At 59.5% G+C, this 14,587-nt stretch overlaps 1 protein-coding gene across 1 annotated transcript; it reads right to left on the bottom strand.

The window, feature by feature from the left end:
- Positions 1-426: 426 nt before the first annotated feature.
- AQP8 (aquaporin 8) lies at positions 427-14,297 on the bottom strand. Its single transcript, XM_075899912.2, has 7 exons — positions 13,856-14,297; positions 13,583-13,737; positions 13,033-13,290; positions 7,687-7,813; positions 6,608-6,822; positions 4,498-4,632; positions 427-2,976 (listed from the first exon to the last, which is right to left on the bottom strand). Exons 3-7 carry the CDS (start codon positions 13,281-13,283, stop codon positions 2,934-2,936), a joined length of 771 nt encoding a protein of 256 aa, XP_075756027.1. The 5' UTR covers positions 13,284-13,290; positions 13,583-13,737; positions 13,856-14,297; the 3' UTR covers positions 427-2,933.
- Between the last annotated feature and the right edge of the window lie 290 nt (positions 14,298-14,587).

The following is a 14,587-nucleotide window of genomic DNA, read 5'->3' as shown; positions in this document are numbered from 1 at the left end:
CAAAGACTTGTGACTTGGCCAAGCTGAAGCCCTTGCTCCGAAGCCCACGGGTGCTAGAACTGCTGGGTTCAACGGTAGCAAGCAGTGAACATTGGAAACCCCCCCCACACACACCCCCCCCACACACACCCCCCACACACACCCCTTCTTCTCCGAAACAGCAGGCCCCTTTCTGCTCAAACGTTCCTGTCATGATCATGAGGCTTCCTGAAGACTAAGGGGTTAACTATGTCCTTTACCTAGACCAGGTGGCAGGCAGCCAATAGAAATGTAGGTAGGAATTTCAAACTGGGACAAAGGAATTTTGGGGTTTTTCCCTCCTTTGTTTCTGGGAGTAGTTTTTCTCTCTCCAGCTATTGAAGGGACAGGTTGTCTCCCTCTAAGGAAATACGCTTCACAGTCTGTAAGTAGGATAAAGTTTAGACAAATCTGTTAGGTTTTATTGTTTTATGGTTTGGGAAATAGGATCTGGTCTGTGCATTTAAAAATGGCTTTTGCTCTCCTTTGTAACTAAATTCCTGGCCCATGGTAAATTTCTCCTCCACAAGTATATTATTTTGCTACTGTTCCATCTAGTCATTATGCTTGCAACAGGAATACTGTGGTGATAATAAAAGTTCTTTCTCTTTTCTTTTTAACAACCTGGTATTGGTTAATTTGTGTGTCCTGGTTTGTATTTTAGGGTGAGATTTCCCAAGTAGTCTCTCCCCGGTTGCTTTATTAATGTTTGGGTGGCAGCAGTGGTGTTTTATTCCCAAAATCTAGGTTGTTAAGACTTTGGGGGGGAGTTTTATACCAAAGCCTGGTAGATAAGGTTTTGGGGTACTTTTTCTGGCCCCCACTTCTGCATTTATCGTGCTAGAGTGGGGAAGGAGCCATGACAGTTCCCGAGTTTGGCAGCCTGCGACAGGCGCCCAACGTGGGAATTTTCACACCATTCAGGTCTGGCAAAGTTATAAGCAACTGACAACGGGGTCTGGTAACGGGATGCATCAAGCAGCTTTAAGTCTAGGTGGCCCTGCCAGCTCCACCTCCCACTATGTGCGATCACACAGGGCACGTCGCTAGCGGGGCTGTTTAACTCTAACCAATCTCCGTGCCAGAGGGTGGCCCGCACAGAGAAGTGACGAGACTTCCTGAGTACCCAGAATCGACAGGAGGGCTGTTTGCAGACACAAGGCCTAGATAAGTGAGAACCGGGTGTTCTTGGAGCTGCAGACGACACTCTCTTGCCTCACGCGGAAAGTCCCCACTTAGTGCACAGTTCTGATTTAAATCTCTGTGCACGGCTCTGCAAACCACGCAAACCCAGCAGGACGCAAGCGTGGCTGGGGGGGAGGGGGAGAATTCAGGCTTTCCTGCATGAAAGCGCCTTTTCCCTGCCGCCCTGGCTAAGCCTTCGCACCTTCTTCTTTGCCGTCTCCTCGTCCCTGGCTTCATTCAGTGAAGAGGCCTCTGGCAGAGGCAGCTTGTGACCTGCTACCCAGCTCCTGCAAACTGTTCTGTGTATTTACAGTGACAACCACCAGAACGGTCTGTAAACCGAAGCAAACGCTCTTCGTGAGGAGACGTCAGCCAAGGCCAGCCAAGGGCCCTGAGTGCACAGACACGTGGGTTCTGCTTTTGTCCTCTGCTGGCCCGTCGCTGCGCCCACCGGGGAGCTAGGGCGAGGGGCGAGTCCTGCACAATCCCGCCAGGACCACGGGGCAGAGGGGAGATCAGGCCAGAGCTGGCTGCAGGCGCAGGGAGAGCAACGTGCTGGGAAAGGAACTGACCGTTCTGGGGAAAGAGCCGCAGGCTTTAGCGCCGCGGGGCTTTGCGGAGGGCCGAGGAGGAGGAGATGGCCTGGGGAGGCTGGAAAAAAAAGAGAGAGAGTCGGAAACAGGAGACAAAGTGCTTGTGAAGTGAGGTGGAGAACGCGGGCAGCCGCCCGGTGGGGCAGGGCGCAGGGCCGGGGCATCCTGTGGGGCCGTGACCTCACTCAGCCGCCCGGTGGGGCAGGGGGCAGGGCCGGGGCATCCTGTGGGGCCGTGACCTCACTCAGCCGCCCGGTGCTGGGAAGTGCCTGGCCACGCTTGTGTGAATTTACATTCTGGCCCAGCTGTTTGGACGTTTTTTTCTGTTTTGTTTTTTTCTCAAGAATTCAGAAATCAATCAGCGTCGGCGCTGGTGACTTATGACGCACATTCCACAGGCATTTCTGTGCAACGCGGCTTTTATTCACCTTATTAGGCTTAGGGCAGGCTCCGCACCACGGCGTCTGGCAACCGGCGGAGACGTCAGCCAGCCCCGGGGAGCAGGGGAGACGGCGAGAGATCCAGCGCACGGGATGGGGCCCTGGGACCCAGCAGGAGTGCGCTTCCCCCAGCAGCACCGGGTGCACTGGGCCGGGAACGCACTGGGGCCGGAAGCACACAGGGACGGGTGCTCCTCTCTCCAGAGCAGTAAAGTAACAGAAGCGAATTTCCCCTGGTGGCTGGCACAGCAAGCGCATTGGCACCCCGAGGTGAGAACCAGCCCGGCTGCTTCACTGCTCGCCAGCCCTTCCTGCCCGTTTCAGCGCCTCTCCGGGCGGGATGGGAACCCCCGGGACAGCGGCTCCGGCATCTGGCTCCCATCAGGGCCGTGACAAGAGGCGCAGCCCCAGGGCAGACACACAAGGCCCGTGCTCACAGCAGCCCGCCCCTGCCTGTCCTTTCATCTCAGCGCAGCAGGTGCTAGTTTCACAGGAGCTGCAGCTTCAGGTGGGCTCATCCGGCCAAGACCAGCTCGCGGGGGAAACCAACGGGCAGGCTCGGAGCCCGGAGCAGCGCCCCGCGGCCAGAGCGAGCAGGAGGCGTGGGCGTGCGGTGAAGCAGAGTTTCTCCCCCAGGGCCAAGCAGAGCCAGTCTCCGATCCGCAAGCGTGTCCAGCAGGCAGTCCCCTCCCACGCCTCACTTCAGGAGCAGGCGGATTTTCCGGTCGCCAATCAAGAGTCTGCAGGGGCAACACAGAGCGAGATGAGTGTCTGCAGCAGGGGGACCAGTGCAGGGCTGCATGGGGCAAAGAAACCACGACCCGCCCGTCCCAAACCACGTCGGCTACCGCCTTGCAGGAGGGGAAGACAGACCAATGGGCCAGAGGGTGGGGAAAAAAAAACCCACCCCCAACCAGCCCCACGGGAGAATAATGGTGGGGGCCAGCATGGGGGGGATCCCTGAGCCTCAGGGGCTGGATCCAGGCAAGCCGAGGGCCGCCTCCGGCCCCTGGGCCTTCGGTTCCCCACCTGTCTAAACCTCTAGAATCCGTCTTGCCACGGGGACTCCAGGTGCATGCAGAGGATTTTAGACCCCCTGTCTCACTGGGGCGTGGGCGCTAACCAGCGAAGGGGCTGCCGTTGCCGGGGGGCGCCCCACACAGCACGTGGGGATTGGCAGAGGGCGCAGCGCCCCCGCGGCTGGCTAGGATGCGGCTGAAGCTTTTCTGGCTGATTCGTTTTGATGAGGGAACTTTGCCGGAGGGAATCTGCTCCCACGAATCAGAAGGTCGGAGGCACAGGAGTAAACCCGGCGTCACCCGGGGAGGGACGTCAACCAGTCGATGCCCCCGGCAAGCCAGGCTCGCCGGAGACTCAGGAGTCCCTGTTTCTAGTGCAGGCCCGAGGGGCGGGGGCTGGGAGGCAGAGGGGATTAGGAAGGGCCTCTGGAGCCGCTACCGTGGGTCACTGGTCGTTCCCCCACACCTGGGTTGGGGATCAACCAACTGGCCAGGAGAGCCCCCAGACCTCCACAGGACACGTGGAATCAGAGACTCCCAGGGCCGGCAGAGACCTCAGGAGGCACCGAGTCCAGCCCCCTGTCCAGAGCAGGACCAACCCAACTCAATCAGCCCAGCCAGGGCTTGGTCAAGCCAGGACGTGAACACCCCTAGGAATGGAGACTCCACCCCTCCCTAGGGAACCATCCCAGCGCTTCCCCACCCGCCTAGGGAAATTGTTTTTCCTACTCTCCAACCTAGACCTCCCCCACTGCAACTTGAGCCCATTGCTCCTCGTTTTGCCCCCACTGAGAACAGCCTCTCTGGAACCCCCCTGCAGAAGTTGAAGGCTGCTCTCAAATCCCCCCTCACTCCTCTCTTCTGCAGACTGAACAAACCCAAATCCCTCAGCCTCTCCTCGTAGGTCATATGCTCCAGCCCCCGCAGCATTTTGGTCGCCCTCCGCTGGACCCTCTCCAATGCGCCCACGTCCTTTCTGTAATGGGGGCACCAGAATTGGACACAGTAATCCAGAAGTGGCCTCACCAGTGCCAAATAAAAGGGAATAATCACTTCCCTAGATCCACCTGAAATGCTCCTCCTAATGCCCCTCAATGTGCCATTAGCCTTCTTGGCTACCAGGGCGCCCTGTTGGCTCAGATCCAGCTTCTCATCCACACTAATCCCCAGGCCCTCTTCACACAGAGCTTTCCCTCTGCTTACACAGCCCCTTCCCACCCTAGCCAGTGTCCCGTCACCTACCGTATCAAGACACCAGCTAGCAGGCTGGCTACCATGGGCCCCACCCAGTACACCCAGTGGTAGTCCCAGTAGTTGGCGACCAACGCGGGCCCAAACGCTCTGGCAGGGTTCATGCACGCCCCAGATATAGCGCCTCTGGAAGAGAAAGCAAAGGAGCCGTCGCACAACGCACCCTGCAGAACGCCTAGGCCACAGGGTTACGAGAAAGGAACCATCTCTCCAGCGATGCCCCGCGGATGGCGGCCTGGAGTCATCCGCACCACTCTGGGGACCCCTGTAAAACTCATCTCGCGGCGACCCTACCCGCGCGGACGCCCGCCTTCGCTGCCAGCGCGGGAGCCCCTTATCGGGTGGGTAACACGCACAGGCAGTCTAGGGAAGCCAGATGCGTCCCGGGACGGAAATCACAGCGCCGGCTTTCCGTTTCAGCGGGGGGCTGGCTGGCAGCTGGGGCTTTCAGCTCAAGGCTCGTTACTGGGTGTCGGTCCCAGCGTGCTGCAGATAAACATTGGCACTGGACGCGTGGGCAGTGTTTAAATAAGAGTTTGAAACCCCACTAGAGGGGGCCCTCCCTTAAATAAACAGCCTCTTCGTAAGCCCGGCTCTTGTTATCTGATGCCAGCGACACCGGCAAGTCAACAGCCGCTCACTTGAAAGCTCGGTGCACACCGAGGCCAAGCCGGGCAGTTTCTTCTAACAGCCAGAACGTGCTGTGAAAAATGACTCAAGTGAGCCTGGTTCTCCGGCCTTAAGGCTTCTTATTACAGCCCTTGTCCAGGGGCCTTTCTTGTTTATCCGCCCACAACAGCTTTGATTGAAAAACTTGGTCTGGTTTCAAGCATCTGACGGGTCTGACGCCCACTGACAGGCCTTTGCTGACGCCGTCTTTGGGCTCTGACCCAGGGTGGCCAACATTCCTCCCACCACAAATCGCACCGGGTTGAAACCAGCCCGAGTGACTCAGACATAAAGGCCAGAAAGGGCCGCAATGAGCCTTCCCCTCTGGCCTCCTGCATGACACAGCCCAGAGAGTCTCCCCCGTAGAACATCAGACACTGGAAACGAAAGTCCTCTGCATTTCTATGGAGCCTCCACAGCACGGGGCAGAACCGAGCAAGCTTCCACCCCACTGTGCATCCCAGTGTGCCCCCATCCTGCTCCTACTCCCTTCTAACAGGGAAGTTTAGTTTCCCCAGCCCACTTGTCCTTGGACTTTCTGTTGGGACGACTCCAATTACTGCTCGCTGCCTGCCAGAGCACGTCTACACTGGCGCATTTCAAAACAGCACGCGCGTTTACACAGCAATGCGACTTTTGTCGGGAAAAACACCCAGTTTTGGTGGGAAAAAACTTCTAGTCCTGTGGGAGACTTTTGTCCTTTCCCCTTCCTTTATTGGTGACAAAGAGCCAGTGTGGACTCTGCTGTTTGCTCTGTCGAGAGAAGTGGCTTCCGTCAGTATCCCTCAGTGCCTGTTCTGCTGGCTCTGCTCAATGTTCTGTGATCTCTGCTGCCCAGCAGGCCTGCGCCCCTCCCCTTTCAAAGCTCTGGGAAGTATCTGACAGCTGAGGGAGCTGCTCCCTTTGGGGAACAAACAAAGAGCAAATCATTGGGATGCTCCTGTTCTGCCCAGCTAGGAACCCAGCGGCAGGCGGGCGGCTGGTGCTGCTGGGGGAGGTCTGGAGAGACGACCATGCTGCTTTGACACTCCCTACCACGGAGATCTCACAGAGCTACGAGGGAATCCCAAGAAGCGCAGGGATCAGCTCTGCCTTCCCACCGCACTGCCCTGTGGGATGCTTCCCCACAATGCTTTGCTCTGTCAATAGGGTGCTCGCAATATGGCCATGAAATGTCGCCAATGGGCGGCAGAAAAATCAGTTTTCCCTTTTGGCGACGTTTGCCTGTCGACAGAACTTATGCCGCCAAACCTGCCCCGTGTCGACACTGCTTTAGAAACGAAATCCAGCCCCACTACCTCATCCAGCCCCACAACGAAATCCAGCCCCAAGGCTCATTGCCCCAGCCATACAACAGGAATGCCAGGCAGCTGTCTTTCCCCAAGGGGGGGGGGCGGCGACAGGGAACACGGAGAGGCTGTTGTCGACTAACCCGGCCAGGATGTCGGCGGTGACAGTGAAACCAATGCAGAAAGGTGCCAGAGGGCTGCTGGTCTTTTCGTTGATGGCTCCCATGCAGACGGCCAGGACCAGGAACATGGTCATGACAATCTCCCCCGTCAGGGCGGAGGGGATTTGCTCGTCATCAGTGATGCTCGTGAAGGCCGCTCCAGTGGCATTTATGTATCTCTCATTGTCTGTCATCACCTGCAAGAGAGCGCCAAGGAATTGATACGGCTCCCAACGGCCATGCCGTGGCTCTGGGGTCCCAGCCAGGCTGGGGTAAGCAGACAGAAGCTCTGGGCCAGGAGGCGCTAATCTCATCACTTTCTTTCTGAAAGTCAACCTGAGTCTCCCGCGAATGTTCACTCATTAGTGAAGGCTTTTTGCCAGCAGATAATTACAAGTGGATTAGCCACCACCAGCTCCCCTCGCAAAGCGGTAAAGAAATTAACCTCCGGTATCAGCTTAATTGCTTGCAGCCTGCCCCCGGCACCGTGCTATTGCTGTCAAGTGCTGCGGCGGGGCGATATAGACCGGGAAAGGTCGTTGCAAAGGGCGGAGGTGGAGATGGAGCAATTTGCCTTCGTCTGCATTGAACCAAATAACAATCCAGCCCTTGCAGAACGGCTGCCCCGAATGTTGGTTCATGCAGATTCCCAGCGCCCTGGGTAACGGGCGTGTCCCAGGCAAACCTCCGCAGCGAGGGGTGGGGCAGCGGCATGCCGAGTGCCGTACGCTGAGCTGGGCGCGGAGGATCGGGAGCCACAGCTGCACGTGCCAGCCGGACTCTGCATCCGTCCGGGAGCGGCTGCACCTCGCCGTGCCCGTTCAGCCTCGCGGCACAATGGCACTTCCGGAAGTAACGAGGCTCGGAGACCACCCTCTCCCCCGCCTTTCCCACCTGCTCCCTCAGCTGCCGGGTTCTGGCTCCCGGCGCAGGACGGACTGTGACACAGCGCACCCCGCACTATGACCTGCCCCCTCCCAGACCCCAGCTCCGCCCGGAGGGGAGCCCAGCACTCCAGGAAATCAACCCTTTAGCAAGAGAGAGAGACCTGATGCCCATACCTTGGCCAGGCCGGCCCCGATCAGCCCACCGCACAGCTGGGAGAGCCAGTACGGGATGAGCATCACCATGTGCAGCCCACCGACCAGGCAGGCCGCCAAGGAGACGGCTGGGTTAAAATGGCCGCCGCTGGAATCAAGAGGAGAGAGGTGTTAGGCGGCTCGGCTGGGGCAGCCGCTGCCACGAGTCCCAACCTCTTTTCCCCCCATTCCTCCCTGCAACGTGGCAGCTGGCCCTTCCCCCCTCCCCACCCCAGGGTAGCGCCCCCAACCGCCCTGGCCCTGGAGCTGCGGAGAGCCGGCGGGCAGCACGGCACAGGGCCCCCGCAACTCCGACCAGCAGGGCCCTCCCCGCCGCCGCGCTGGACGGCCAGAACGGTCTCAGCACCAAGGAAACGGCCGGCGCGGCCCCCCACGTGCCTGCCCCAGGCTCTGGTATCACAGCAGCCCGGTTCCCTTTGCAGCGCCAGGAACGGGGAGCGTTTGCCAGGAGCGCCCGGCCTCGCGCCTCCCGGCCTCTCTGCGCGGAGGGGCCGCTGCCTCCCCCCAGGGGAGCAACCACCCCAGGACGCAGCCCGCGGGTTCCTGCGGGGAGGGGCTGAGGATGCAGGCGTGGAGCCAGTGGCATCCCGAAGGCCCCAGGCCAGGACGCCCCTTCCAGCCGGGCGGCCCGAAGCGGCCGCGTGCTACCCCCAGGCCGAGCCTGGCAGCAGGCTGTCTTTCCCCGTATTCGCCCTTCTGACCGAGGGACTTGCTCAGCGCAAGCCGCCCCGTAGGACTGAGCCCACGGCAGGGCCTGGGTCTGGGAGCTTCCACTCCCTGAGCCCGAGCCAACGACTGGTGGTGCGAGCAGACTCAGTAATCTCCGTTGTGGGCCAAGCACTTGAAGGGGACCATGATCCCCTCTCTCTTCGTGGGGGTTACGCAGAGATAACCCCACCCCCTCGGGGCGCCTAGGCCAGCAGCAGCGTTCCCTCTCATTTTTGTCCATCCACGTGCAGAATAATTTTTGTTCTGTGCACCGAGGCATGTGTGGATGTGCACCACCAGTAGAAACACACGCTGCCGGCTGTGGGCACTTTGCTAACCAGCTGGGTGGCACGTGAATCTCTCCTGGGCGGTCGCCCAAGTGCTCAGCAGCCAGCAGCCCGGAGAGAAACACACTGCAGGCACCAGGAAGCAATGGAGGCTCGGCTAGCTGTGAGCCGCCGTGCGAGGACCCGTCCGGAGAGCAACTGATGTTCAGGGAGGTGCTCAAGGAACTCGGGGAGCTGGGCCCAAAGCAGCTTCCCTCCACCTGGGGGTGGGGGGCTATTGGATGCCCGGGCACAAATCCCACAACCAGAGAACTGAACAAGGCAACGGCTGGTAATTGTCATTAGTGCTGGGGCTTTGCTGAGCCTGCCCCGCGCGTGCAGGGCCCTTTCCCAACCGAAAAGGCCCATCCCTGCTCCCCCGAGCTCCCTCAGAGCAGGGTTGCCAGGTGTCTGGTTTTCGCCCGGACAGTTCGGTATTCGGGTCCCCTGTTCGGTAAAAAAAAACCAGAAAATATCGACATGTGAAACGTCTGGTATCTCCTGTTTCCCTCGGACGGAAGCCTGGTGGGGACAATTTCCCCCTGCCGCATCTGGTAGGGGTGGGGGAGAGAGGAGTGCAGGGTCATTTAAAGGTGCAGCACCCCCCTTTTTTTAAAAAAAACTTTGGTCTCCCTCTTCCCCCCCCCCAACATAATTCCCCCCCCTTTTTTTTGTGGTGGGAGGGAGGTGTTTGGTATTTTTTGTTAAACCATCTGGTAACCCTAACAGAGAGAGAGCCCCAAGACTCCCACCAGTGAAGGGTAGAGGGAAAGGGGGCAGCCAGGTTAGGGGTGGGTCATGCGCTGGTAGCACAAAGTGTTACTGGCACGAGGGGGGCGGGGGGACGAGAGTCGATTTGTGTCTCAGACAGACCCCGATTGCCCCCCAGCCGCGCTGGCCTGGGGGCTCTCAGGCGTCGCAGCAAGGGGGCGGGATTCCATACGGAGCCAGAAGTGGCGATCCCCTCGACACCCCGCCCCAGAGAATCAGAGCCGGGAAAGACCCCCCTGGATCTCCAACCACTGGCCCCAGGCTGTGCAAGACCATGGCCTACAGACGGATCCCCCTGCCTGCTACTTTGCTGCTCTCTCCTGGCAGCACCAGCCGGAAGAACGGCCCAGCAGGAGCAAGGATTCTGCACAGGCCCCGCAGCCCTGAGTCCTCGCTGGCACTCGCTCCGGCCGAGATCCAAACCTCACTCTCCTCCGTGGTGCCCCAAGCAGAAGCCCAGCCCCACCGGGGCTCACAAGGCTTCCTATGTCGGCGGCTGCTGCTAAGATGGGGCCTCGTTTGCTCTCCCCCCCCTTTGGAAGCGTTTCTCTCTGGTGCGAAGCAGGAAGAGGGCAGACGCCCTGGCCGGTCGGGCGTGGCGCCCAGCGAAACGCTCCGTGCCTGTCCCACGGAGGCGACGCCCGAGAGATGCTCCCAGGCAAAGCCCCCGGCTCTCTGGCCCACATCCTGCAATGGGCTCGGCGCGGATACGGCCCCGTGCTCAAGACCGCGCATCCTGGAATGAACTAGCAGGCCCACACGCATGGATCCCACATGCAGGATTAGGACCTAAAGTCTCTGGTCTCTAGAAGCACCAGTGAAAGGCAAATGCAAATACTTTTTAATGAGAACAGATTACGGGAGGGGGGTGGGGAGGAACGCTCCTTCGTCAACTAGCTTCATAACCAATAAATCCCGATAAGAACTTGAACTCAAAGCTAATGAGCAAGAGGGTTTAGGAATTGTGATTATTTCTGATTATTCGGCTTTAATGAAAGACGTGACGGAGTTGCTAGGGTTTAATTGACCGAACCAGCATAGAACGCATTCAGTTCACGGGGAAATTCCAACGCTTTGCACCGTGGCAATGTGCCAATTCCAGCGGTAGTCTCAGTGTGGGGCTGACCTATGCAAATGATGGGGCCCAATCCTGGACCTAATCACAACCGTAGCATCTAGTTCTTCTCTAATGCGTCCCATCAGTGGAGCTCAAAGCACTTTACCACGGGAATCAGGATCATTTGCCCTATTTTACAGATGGGGAAACTGAGGCAAGGAGTGGGTACTGGCCTTACCCAAGTTCTCCCAGCAGACCATTGGCTGAGGCGGGACTAGGACTCAAAGGGCTTGTCCAGCGCCCTGTCCACGAGGCAAGGGGCGAGGTTTGTATTTGTAGCCTATGACTGACTCACACAGTACGTGGTGAATTCACCAGCAACTGTAAGAGGGGCCCGTTAAGAGAGGTGGATGAAATTCAGCCATGCCGACCAGTGAGGTCCATTAGGCTGCAGGGTGGAGGGCCCTACGGCAGAACGACGCACCAGAGGATACCCTGGAAGGCCCAACCTTGCCCGGCCAAGGAGGGAGGTGGTGACTTAACAGGACTTGCCCGGCTTTACTTACAATGATCCAGGGAGCGACTTACGCCCTGTCTCTGCAAGAGGGGCGAGAGGCTTTCCACTTAGGTCGCAAACGGAGACCCGCGGCCAGTCTACTCCTGCCATTTAGCATTCCAGCCAGCCCTGTGGTTCATCGGGGACCCACCTCGTGTGCGTCTCAGTGGATCATTTCGCCACCCAAGTGCCGCGTCCCATCTAGCGCGAGGCATGAAACGTGAGCATCGTTGCTGTGTTTCCTCTTTATAGTAGGTGCATTGTCAGCAAAGGCGAATGGGACCGGGGGTCTCACCACGTGTCTACACACACGCTGTGCGCACAGCAACCGACGCACGGAGAACTCTGAGCAACAGGCAGTCCGTCAAAAGTCAAAAACTTGGTTTTGCAGCTTCTTTGGCCCCTCCGGGGACTGCACGTCTAACCCCAAGCGAGTTCAGAACGCTGCTCTCGCGGCACCATTCACGGAACGACCCGCGCCTCATTCCAGCGCTGGGAGACTGCAGATGTCCACTGCTTCGCCCACAAACTCCCGGCTTCGTCAGCCCCTAACGAGCTCCCGGGGGAGCGTTTGCAGAGCATCCTCTTCCGAGACGGCAGCGCTGGTCCGTGTCTCCCTGCCGTTGCTTGGGACCCCTGGAGAAGAGTGACCCAAAAGCAGATCTGGGCTCCCTCCCCTCCAGCTGCTCGTTCCTCCCCAGAGCTGATCGCTCATCTGTGTGACGTCTCCGTCCTCGCCAGCGCACTGGGAAAGCCCCTGGCACCACTGGGCTTTGCTCTGTTACAATCCAGGGAGAGACTCTGAGCTGGCCCGGGGCCTTTAAGTGAGGCAGGGGCAGGGCAAGCACATGAAACTGAGCCACAGAAAGTCGTGTTTGGAGGCTGGGAGGTGGCACCCCGAGAGGTGAGAGCAAGGACCCAGGAGTCAGAGGATGCAGATTCTGTTGCTTCCCACAGCAAGTCCGTGGCCCAGCTAAGAAGACTTAAAGTGGCTCCGACAGTGATGGTAAAAAAACGGGACCTCCTTGCTCAATAGACCTGTCCCTTGTGGACTCCGAGCACCCCCTGCCTCCGCCCCAAACAAGCCCCATCTCTCTCCCGTTCGCCTTGCTGAGCCCCAGCAGCCGAGAGAGTGGGAGCTGGATTCTGTTCCAGCTCACGCATCATCAGCAGAACAGCCAAGTCCACCGGGACGTGCAGACTTTATTTCCACCTGCCCCTCCCCTGTCTAGGACTCCTGCCGACCATGTGTGAGCCTCCGAGCACAGGCTGAGTGTGCAAGACAGGCCATGAAGGGGGCAGATCCTTCTGGCTGGTCTGCTGAGCGTGTCTGATCTGGGCTGGCTGAGAGAGAACAGATGTGGAACTCCCCACGGTCTGCTTTAGAGTCGCCGTCCAGAGCAGATTTGTCTCCCCATCTCGTTGGGGCTCCACTCCCGATTTTAAACGGGGATGACAACAATCACCTCTCTTTGCAACACTCCGAGAGAGGCCCTGGGCTGGGAATCAGGAGACCTGACTATGCCACTCAGGCAAATTGGTCCCCATGCTGTGCCTCAGTTTCCCCTTCCCTGCGCTTTAAATATTTGGCCCCAGCTGGGCACTTCCATGCCTTTCAAAATCTGTCCCATTGCCTCTCTGGATTGCAAAGACTTCAGCGCAAGCACGCCGCAAATCTGTCGACCGGCCCCAAACACAAACGCGGCAGGAGGAACCCAGAGAGCAGCCTCGCTCCAGCTCCCCCATAGCAGCAGAGCGGCCGTGGCGTGCGTTCCCGCCGGGGCCAGGCACCTGTGGCTTTCAGACACCCACCCGTTACAGATCCCTGCAACCTGCTCGGCCCCCTGCTGCCGGAGCCCCCCGCTGCCGAGTCCCCCCCGCTCTCTCACCTGATGTTCCCCAGAATGGCGATGATGAGCCCGAGTGCCAAGCCGTGCGCCAGGGCGGGCTGCAGCCTCCCGGTGCCGTCCACGTTCTCGATCACCGAGGCGCACCCGATGAAGATGAACAGCGCCGAGCCGAGGAGCTCGGCCACGCAGGGCTGGACATACAGCTCGTACCAGTGGGGCTGCGGCGGCTTGTACTTCCCCTCCATTTCCACCTCCTTGATGGACATGCGGCCGAACTCCAGGTCTGACATGAGGGGGCTGCGAGGGGAACAGGCAGAGCTTGGCTGGATGCACCCCGCAACTGACACCGCCCAGCAGCGCGCGCAATTCAGAGCCATCCCGCCACTAACGCTGCGCTTCCCTCCTCCAGGGACAGCCCGCTCCCAAAGCCAGGCGCGTGCTCTTCCCATTACCCATTAGTGCCTCCCAGAGGGAAGAGACACGGGCGAGGTGCCAGCAGGGACCTCTGCTCCACGCCAGCGAAAAGGGGCTGGAAGGCAGAAATTCGGGGAGGGGGGTTCAAATGCCTTCGCTGCACGGAGGTACTTACTGCGAGTGCTCTGTTCTGGGAGCCGCAGCGACCTGACGCCTGCAGGACCCGGGCCGCAGTGATCACACCGCACCTTGAGGAATAGCTTATCTAGCGCATGGAAATATTGGAACGCTTCCCTGCTTGACCTGCACGGAGACACGGCATCTGGGAGGCTTTGCAAAAAAAAAAAAAAAAAAAGTTGGAATGGATTTACATTGTTAAAAAAAAATGCCATAAAATCCGCGGGGCGGGCCCTGCGGCTCCCGGGAGTAGGAAAGCCACTTATCTCACCCGTTCTATGGTTCAAGGATTTGCTGCGTTTTTCTGCCAAGCTGGAGGAGCCGCGTCCCTCCGTGTGAAGTGCAGAGTACAACCCGCGTCAGCGCCGCTTGGCGGGACAATGGGGCTGACGCGCGGGGCGGAACGTGCCTTTCGCACACCTGCGCTGGCTCCCGCTCCCAGGGCCCGTGCGCCCGCGGGGGGCACAGCACGGCCGGCCGGGGAGAAGGGAAAGAGCCTCTCGCCCCCGAAACGCGCGGCAGGGAGCCCAGGGGGTACTCGGGTCACCGGGAGAAGACGGGGATGGGCCTCAAGCAAAGCGCCCTCGACCTTGGCGTGGGGGCTGCTCCACGGGGAGGGAGAGAGAAGCCCCCTGCACGGCCTGGCGCCTGTTGGAGGCGCCGTTCTCCGTTCGGAGGGGCCGCAAGCCCCACGGGCGATCTGAACACCCCCCCAAGGGGCTTCCTTCCTCTGCTCCAGGCACTTTCTGCCACACCCCAGCAGCTGTTTGCGTCCCCCTTTCTCCCCCCCTCCCCCCACCAGAGTCCCCCATTCTCCCCCCATCCCATGGGCTCTGGGTGCCCTTCCATGCCCTATTACCCCCCAAAACCCACATCGTCCCACACCAGGATCTCTGTGGATCTCTTCTTCCTTTGGCTGGATTGGGGGGGGGGGCCTCTCCCCCTCACCAGAGGAGGCAGTGGGTTAGGAGGGAATGAATGGCACCTCCCGCTCTCTCCTCTC

Source organism: Pelodiscus sinensis, chromosome 15 (assembly GCF_052426305.1).
Source record: "Pelodiscus sinensis isolate ZL-2025 chromosome 15, ASM5242630v1, whole genome shotgun sequence".
NCBI lineage: Eukaryota > Metazoa > Chordata > Testudines > Trionychidae > Pelodiscus > Pelodiscus sinensis.
Note: the sequence above shows the minus strand (reverse complement) of the source record. Positions and strands in the feature narration are given on the sequence as shown.